The 8,891-nt window shown below is 43.7% G+C and overlaps 1 protein-coding gene across 1 annotated transcript; it reads right to left on the bottom strand.

Annotated features, from left to right (window-relative positions):
• samm50l (sorting and assembly machinery component 50 homolog, like) lies at positions 1-7,259 on the bottom strand. The gene is made up of 15 exons (XM_041030685.1): positions 7,094-7,259; positions 6,159-6,272; positions 5,786-5,887; positions 5,580-5,667; positions 5,289-5,395; positions 4,324-4,454; positions 3,956-4,043; positions 3,439-3,567; positions 3,184-3,255; positions 2,860-2,946; positions 2,413-2,483; positions 2,169-2,236; positions 1,364-1,510; positions 927-1,068; positions 1-734 (listed from the first exon to the last, which is right to left on the bottom strand). Exons 1-15 carry the CDS (start codon positions 7,112-7,114, stop codon positions 689-691), a joined length of 1,413 nt encoding a protein of 470 aa, XP_040886619.1. The 5' UTR covers positions 7,115-7,259; the 3' UTR covers positions 1-688.
• Positions 7,260-8,891: the final 1,632 nt, after the last annotated feature.

Raw genomic sequence — 8,891 nt, 5'->3', positions numbered from 1 at the left:
AGCAACCGTGATTTATTTGTGAAGAGCTTTAACAACATCAAAAAAGAGGACTAAAAGGTAAGAGCACTGGTGGTGGATGTTGCTCGGGGGGTGGTGGTGGTGGTGGTGGTTTCTCCCACCTCTGCTGCCCTGCCCGAGAGATGAACATCAACCCACAACTGAAGAATGGTGTGAGGGTCGATTCCTGTCCTACATCTCACTCCTCGGGTCAGAGGAGTGCGTGGTGAACACTGAGCTATAACAAAATCATTAACAAGTCTTGCTCCTAGATTAAGAAGCAATCCTGTAAGGCAAACAGGAAGCATGCCCGAAAATCTCTTTAACAATAAGGTAAATAATTTACTTGGTGACAACTTTTCCACAGACAATGTGCTAGTGCTGGAGATTTCAAACTAAGGAAAGAGGAAGAGTAGCATGATTGTATATTAGCCATATTTATTGTCATGTCTTGTGATTGCTGCTAAAGAAATCTTGCCCAGCACTGGCACTTTGTCCATCAAAGGAGGGCGTATCAAAGGAGGGTTCGGGGGTTCGGGGGGTCATGGGTCATTCAGGCACGTTTCCCATGCTATTGTGACATATTCTACAACACGTTACAGGTGACAAACGACAAGATTTTCTCCCTTTTCACAATACAGCCTCTGCTGGTGGACTGAGATCAGCGGAATCGGCAGAGTGAGTGATGAGATTACAGGAAGCGGATTCCTGCTCCGAACTGGACGCCATCACATATCCTGCGAGAAAGAAAGAGAGGTCAGGATTGACTGTCAAGCCAGACCTTGGCGCTAAATAAATGATCTATAAGGTATGCTGAACTTTGGGCCATTACAGGTGCAGGTGGACAGGCGTATCTGAACATTGTTTCATGGCAAGTCCATCCAACAGTTGATAAGATATTTCAGCCTAATTTTGTACAGCGCTCCTACCTGTCTCCACTCTGAGCTCCCATGGGCACGCAGTAGTTGAGCTCGAGCCTGGCGATGTTTCCAAGCCGGAGCACAATACCCGCTCCGTAGGACCAGCGAATGCACTCAGCTAGCTTCTGAAGGTGTGCCCGGGGACCTTCGCCTGCACACGGAACACTTAACATGTCACACCACAACTATGACAAAGCTCCTTACTGTGTTCCTGATTACTTTCACAGCTGTCCCGACCTTCTCAGAGAAAAGAATTGGATCAAGAGAATTGTAACAGGTGTGAAGTCTGACTTGCTACCTGTCGGGCATAGCGGAGATACATGAAGAGTGCTAGTTAAATGTTTCTAGAACATTTTATTAGCCTAAGTTATTTACAATTGCGCATTCCTGTCTTGGCTCCATACAACACTGCAGGTATGGAATAGTAATATTTTAAGTGCACCTACCATAGTGAAGATTACAGAGGTTGCCGGCATTGAGAAAGAAATGTGTCCTGAAAAGGTCTCCAAAACCGCCCTTTCCTGGTCGAAAGGGCAGAGGTGTGTAGAGATGCAGGCCACCTGCCCAGTATGCCTCTCCACCCAGATAGTCACCTGGAACACACAGAGAGGCAGAATATATCTCTAATAAAATTCTCCACAGTCATTACAAGAGCTTAAATGAGAATCCTAATTTTTCAGCTAGCTAGCTGTTGTGATCCAGATTATTGAGCTCTATTTGTACTCTAATTTTTCTAGATAAAATGATCATCCTTTCTCAAAAAACTCCAGCTAATGCTGATGTTTCTGTCTCTCATATAATATGTTACAAAAGATTTTAGTTGAGTTTTTAAGTCTTTACCTCCATGGACCTGTCAGTTACCTTTGACATGGTAAGCCACAACCACCACAACTCTTGGTACAGGCCATGGTTATCTCTTGCCTGCACTACGGCAATGTCATTCTAGTGGGTGCAGAGTGAAACCCTTAAAGATGGTCCAGAATGCAGTGGCGTATCTGCTCTACAGCCCTAAAAGGGTGCATGCCACTCGGCTGCTCACTGAAATTCATGTCAAGACACCCTAACATGCCCAATTACTTAATTACTTAATACTTATACACACCTATATACACCTGCTTCTTTTTCTTTACAAAGAACTAAGTACAATTAAACGCAATTTTTTTGTGCTGCCCTTAATGCATCTATTTCTATACTCTACATATTTTACTTGCAAGTTTTCTATGACCGCCAGACAGTCAAAACTGTTTATACCTTCACTTTGTGGCCCAATACTGTACATCCCAAATCCTCGTACGCTGGTGGGACCTCCAAGGTAGAACCTGGACAAAAATACATGAGCATCACTGAACCATCTGCTCTGAGTGAGGTTAAACTACAAACGTTTTTCATATCTACATACTAAATGGTATAATTTAATTGTGATTTGTTGAGGTCTCGGACAGGAGCTGGGGATGTTGTCAAATCCAGATCAATAAATCGAATAAATCAGATGTACCTGTCGGCAATGCAAGATGGTTCTGGTCCGATGGGATAAAGCATTCCACCCCACAGAGATGCAGACAGGACCTGAGAAGATACAAAATGTTCCCTTTATACATACCTGTATACATTCACATTGAATGCATACTGTCATACAGGGCAAGGCAGAAAACGTCAATACATATTTCCTGTTTCTCACTGCTTTGCTACCATCTGGTGGTTCTTGAAGGTAGCTACAATTACAAGTGCACCTCCACAAACAAATGCAACAACATAGGTTATTCTACCATCACTTGTGTTTGATAGAAAAGCTTGGCTGGAGTACTGAAACATGGCAATCAGTGTCCATAGAATTTATTTATGCAGTGCCTGAGCACAAGCGATGTACCAAAACAGCTAACTAAAATCTCAGCCCCAGCTTTCTGAAGCCAGCTCTGTTGACAATATCTGATGTCCATCTTACCGAGTCCCAGAAGAGCCGTCTGTTGAGCTGCAGCTCAAAATCCTCTTTCAAGAAGCTGGCGTCTCCTCCTGTGTACCCAGCCAACTCCTGTAGGGTGAAAGCAAACACACACCTCCGTTTAATAGTTGTGGCATTGGACAAAATATTTGAACCATGTAAAATATGTCTAAAATGCTAACTGCTGTCTGGGATAAAATAAGGAGAGGAAATTGAGTTGAGGGTTTAACAGTGGAAAAATTAAAGTCAATATACACTTATATGTATATATATATATATAGATATAGATATACACATATATATGCACGGGCACACATGAAGGTTTACCTGGTTGATCCGGAGCAAGGCACCTCTGCTGGGGAAAATGGCAGAATTCCTTGAATCGATTGACACTGTGTGCTGAAAACAAAACCAATATGAGAACATTCAATTGCCCTCAAAAATTTCAGGAAAATTGTCTAAATCAAATGCAATTATGAAAGAGAAAAGGTTTTCAAGAGTGACTATATATGACATATAAACAAATAATCAGAGATTCTGGCGCTTCTGCGAGGAGCTAGAGAAAAAATCTCCAGACTGTACCGAGAGAGCAGACTTCAGCGAGTGTCCGCTCTCCTCTCGCACTGCGAAGGACGCACTGCGTGCCAGGCAGCCCAGCTCCCTCCAGACACCCTCCCACTTCAGTGTGTGGTTTGTCATCCCAAGAGGAAACTGCAGGGGAACAGGAACATGGAGAACTACGGCTTAAGTAATTCTTAAATTGCTTTTTATGTAAACTTTTTCAACTTAAAAAGCACTGTATGTGTGTATGAATGGGTCAGTGTGACTTGTAGTGTAACATCGGTGCACTCTTTCAAAAGACAATGGTATACACACACATACTTATATCGTTGTAAGAACACTCATTGACATAAGCAATCGCTACCCCTTACCCTAACCTTCTCCTAACCCTAATTCTAACCTGAACAGTAAAAATGTCCTCACTTTCCCAAAATGTCCTCACTCTGTAAGGTCTATGCTCAACTTGGTTCTCACAATGAGAGATGTACAAGTATACACACACACACACACACACACACACACACACACAGCCTCTTACATTTAACTCTGCAGACACGCCTCTGTCGGTCTCCTTTAAGGAGCTCCATGGGAACTGACCGGTGACTTTGTACAAGTTGAGAGTGAGGCTGAAACAGAGGACACCAACTTTGAAAAAAAAAAACACCAGTATGTTCCTTAAAAGTACAGCAGAATAAAAACACAAAGTTACACAGGTGACTTTCTAAAGTCACAGCGAAAGTAAAACATCCTGACTTTTGTGTTTTCAAACCATAACAGGATTGTGTGTGACTGCAGCCTCCTCCATTAAGACGGCACTACTGATGCTTCACCTATCAGAGGAGCTGTCTGTTTTGAATTTCTACTCATTCTTCTCAGTCACCAATGCTTTTGAAAGATTTGGCGTACTTGCGTTCGAAGTGTCCAGGCTGGGGCTTGAAGAAGGACAGGCCGTAGGACGTCTCCTTGGTCCCATAGGAGAACTGGAAGGTGAGTTTCTCAGCTCGGCCAAACATGTTGGGCAGTTTCAGACCCAAAACCTGGAAAAGAGGACAGAGGGCTATATACAGTAACACCAAACCAGTGAGCCAGCTTAAAAAATACTGGGGTGCTGGAACAGCAAAGTCTAATTGTTTCCCAGGTTCTTCACTGGTTTCTTGGTGATGGATGGTATCTGGGTTAGTGCTGCTAAGTGTGAACTTGTAGATGACCTTTCTTCAGCACCAGGGATCTTGACTTCGCCTGCTTGATCCGTTACTCAAGGCCCTTCGGGATCTGCCTTCTCCCTGGGACAGATGTTGTCATCACAGTCAGACCATCCATAAAGATGGCTGTCAGATGCCAGACTGCACTGAACCTCAGCAAACTTCGCCAGCATGTTCACTGCAAGTGCGAAGATGGTCACAGAAATGATGCTTCCATTAATGATTCCCTTCTTGAGCTCAGGTCCTTACGCACCTTGCGGCAAATGCATTCTCTACTTGTTGTTGCATGTCCACTGCCAAGTATCAGTGTATTTTGGTCTGTCTGAATGGGTTTCTCTTCCACCCCGACTTCTGGGGCATCCCAGGAGGTACATTTTCATAGGTAAATATGTAGCTTGCTGTAGGTTCTTCCTCTCAGAAGATCCAGATCAGGCCGCTAACTCTCATGAACCTCGTTGCCATCTCTCAGGGCTGCCCGCTGTCAGCTTCAGCTGTCACCACTCTATTCTTGGTAGTCAATCAGTCTATTCCTGGAAGTCACTGGTTGTTCCCGACAAAAGATTTTAAGCATACATGAACCGTTAGCCCCCATCATCAATGATGTTTCCTGGGGTTACTAAAAGCAAATATTTTCCATGGCCTATTATCTGTAAAGGCTGGTTCACTCACCATGCTTCCTTCATTGTTGCCAACCATCGTATTGTAGCTTCCCGTCAGTCTCTTGATCTCGGTCACCTCAAAAGTTACATCTAGGCCATTGGGCAGGGCATCTGTACCTGAGGAAGGAAAACAAGGCAAGAAGGGGTGAGTGAGGTTTGTACCCTTCACCTTCACATCCATGTCAGCTGAGGGTCCATTTAAAAAGCAAGAGATTGCCCAGTGACATCATAATTGTGAGCACTGACAGATGGGGGGAAGCACCCAAACATCCCACCATTTCTACTACAATGAATCAGTTACCTTCAGATGTATCGATAAGAACCTCCACCTCGTTGAAGATTCCCAGGCGGAGAAGCCTCTGTCTGGCGACGTGAGCTTTTTTCATCACCTGTGACCAAACAAGAAATACAGTGATTGACTGAAATTTAAACTTCAACTTCTGGACATCATCTGTCAATTCAAAGTGGTGATATGCTTTGCACTGCAGTACAGTCACAAATACATACATCAATGAGGTTTTTGGCATGGAACACATCAGAGATCTCATAGCCGAGCAGATCCTCTTTGGTTCTTCCAAGACCTTGGATGTTGACATGTTGGACAACTACCTGAAATCAGAGATATTTTACTTTATATCACTGTCATACACAAATGACAACACCTGTAGCACACTGTAATAACATGTAAAAATGTCCTTTTTGGTGTTTAAAGGCTAAATGCCTAATACAACACAGACAATGTATAACAGATTCTACAACACCTAAAATAACCTCAAATCAGTTTTACACAAAGAACCACGGCTGTAACCTAATCTATTACTAATTATATCCTAAATAAAATATTCCAAGTAAAAACACTACTAATGTTACTAGTACTCACATCTTTGTTTTCGAGGATCTCCTGCTTGGCCTCCGAGTCCGGCTCTGGAGTCTCCACCAAGTCATCGGGGTTGATGCCCAAGTCCCTGCCATGCATCGGGAGAGGGTCCAGACTCTGCAGCAGTCATGAGGACACAGATGTACATTACACTGGTCTGGTCTGGTCTGGTCTATATAGCGGCAGATATGCGCAAGAGCCCCGTAATACAACCCGCACTGTCATTGAGACTGTGTCCGCAGAGAAGCTGTCTATTTGTGTTACAAGGTAAGGTGAAAGGATAACACTAACACCTTATAATTAGGCCCTAACACAGTCCAATACAAACACACAACAAAAAAGGTGCATGGCTCCTTTAAAGGGCAGCTAGGTCAGTGGATAGGACTTCATATCTGGACTCAGCTAGGATCTGATGTCCCACAACCTGTGACATTCACAGCACATAAAAAGTCAGTTCAGACACTGTTGTCCACTAAAGGATGGACATTTGAACAAATAAATGAAGTTAGATTATAGGAAATGAATAAAAGTATTGATTTGAAAAATATCTTCAGGAATTCGTGGTTACAATATGGTGACAACAGAGGCAAGTATGGCACGACACAAATTAGACAATTTTCTGGATTCATTACAGTTTAATAAAAGGTAACCCTGAAATATGACCATAGTAAATAAAACAAAGCATTTTGTCAAACGTATTGCTGATATTTCAGTTTGAAAATGCCGCTCCGTCTGTATCGGCAGCATTACAGGCGACGACATTACCGACAGTTTTCACGTTTTACACTCGGTTCGTTCAGTTACCGGTGTCACAGAACACCAAGAACGGATGCCAAGGGAGCTCGCAGCCTTCAACCATACACTGGGAGCGGGGGTTAGGAGGGTCATGGGCAAGCTATCCGCACACAGGCTAGCTGTCAGGAGTAAATGAGGTTTACCTTCGCATGGACTGTCCCCATTATAAGTACCCGCTCCTAAAAGCCTCTTCGGTCGTGGTTAGTCGCTCTGCTCGACTAGGGGAAAATGAAAAGAAAAGAAATGACAGCAACTACTTTCTCCTGCTGCAAACCTCCTTCAAGGGAGACGCCATGACACTTTCGTGCTGTGTTCGCGGACTCCTCAAGCGGTGCGTCAACTCTATTCTCCGTCTTTGTGGATTGGCTGATATCTACAAATCCCCGAGTTGTTATGGGTTTTGTTTTTTTGGTGTGTGTGTGTGTTTGTGGGGGGGTTGGTGAAAACTACATTAACAGCAAAAAGTCACTGTCACGCGTTCAATAAATTTAAGCTGGAAATCATATTAATCATAGCCTAGTTGTGTTTGTGTCACCTCAGAACTTATAAGCAACACAGGAGAATGGAAAAGCGAGTAGAAGCCTATGTATGAGCTCTACAGCAATAGCAACAGCTGCAGCTACGATGTTACTGTAACAGCAGAGTATGGTGATGTGTGACATGGAAAGGAAATCTACTTACCGGGATGACGTTGTCAGCGTTCACAAATACGTTGTTCATAAAGGCATCAGCGTGTCTTCTCTATGATTGGATAGAAATGAGAACCCATAAAAGTGGGTGAGGCCAGTCTGTTCGATTCAACTAAATTCAGAGGCTTTACTGGGAGATATACCCCTCTCTCTCTCTCTCTCTCTCTCTCTCTCTCTCTCTCTCTCTCTCTCTCTGTCTCTCTCTCTCTTTATATATATATAGTTACAATCAAAACCCCCACAGCAAATTAGGTTTATTGGCAAAATGTACAAACTACTAGCTGTTTACAATAAGCAAATGAAATAAGAACAATTTAAATAGCTCAACACAACTAATATTACAAGTGGTTTCTCCAAATTCAACAAAAAATCCCACTTTTAATGACTACTGCAGTAACAGAATTATTCAGTCACTTCATGACAAGCATCTTTGCTGTTATGACCTGCTGCAAACATGATGCATAGCCAGACACCAGCCTCTGGCAGCGTTCCTGAGGAATCTTAGCCCACTCCTCATAGGCAAAGGCCTCCAGTTCACTAAAATTTTTGGGTTTGCAAGTTGCAGCCGCTTTTTTCAAATCCCGCCAGAGATTTTCAAGTCAGGTGGCTGTGTTGGCCACTCTAGTATCTTCCAGGACTTCTTCTGAAACCAAACCTTGATGAGGGATCATTGTCCTGTTGGAAGGTCCAGTGACATCCAAACTTCAGCTTCCTCACAGACGGCATGACATTTTCTCCCAGGATTTACTGATACTCGATTGAATCCATCTTGCCCTCCACATGCTGCAGGTTTCCAGTGCCAGAGGTAGCAAAGCAGCCCCAACATCACTGAACCACGGCCATGCTTCTCTGTAGGCAGGGTGTTCTTTTCAGCGCATACTTCATTCTTCCTCCTCCAGACATCCATAGGCCCAAAAAGTTCCAGTTTTGCTTCATCGCTCCACAGAACAGAATCCCAAAACCTCTTTGGCATATATATATAGTTTTGAGCAAATTGGAGCCAACTTTTCTTGTGTTTTTGGGTCAGTAGTGGTGTACGTCTGGGAGTTTGGGCATGAAGTCCTTCAGCGTTTAGTATGCACCTTACTGTGGAAACTGAAACCTGTGCCGTGCCTGCTGCCACCAAGTCTTGCTGCAGGTCTTTTGCAATCAGTCGAGGATTTTTGACCACCTGCCTCCTCAGGGCTCTGGTGGCAGCTGTTAATAACTTCCTCTTTCTGCCACGTCCAGGTAGTGTAACCACTGTTCCTTT

The sequence above is a fragment of the Toxotes jaculatrix genome, chromosome 22, assembly GCF_017976425.1.
Source record: "Toxotes jaculatrix isolate fToxJac2 chromosome 22, fToxJac2.pri, whole genome shotgun sequence".
Lineage (NCBI taxonomy): Eukaryota > Metazoa > Chordata > Actinopteri > Toxotidae > Toxotes > Toxotes jaculatrix.
This window is presented reverse-complemented; position numbering and strand designations above follow the sequence as displayed.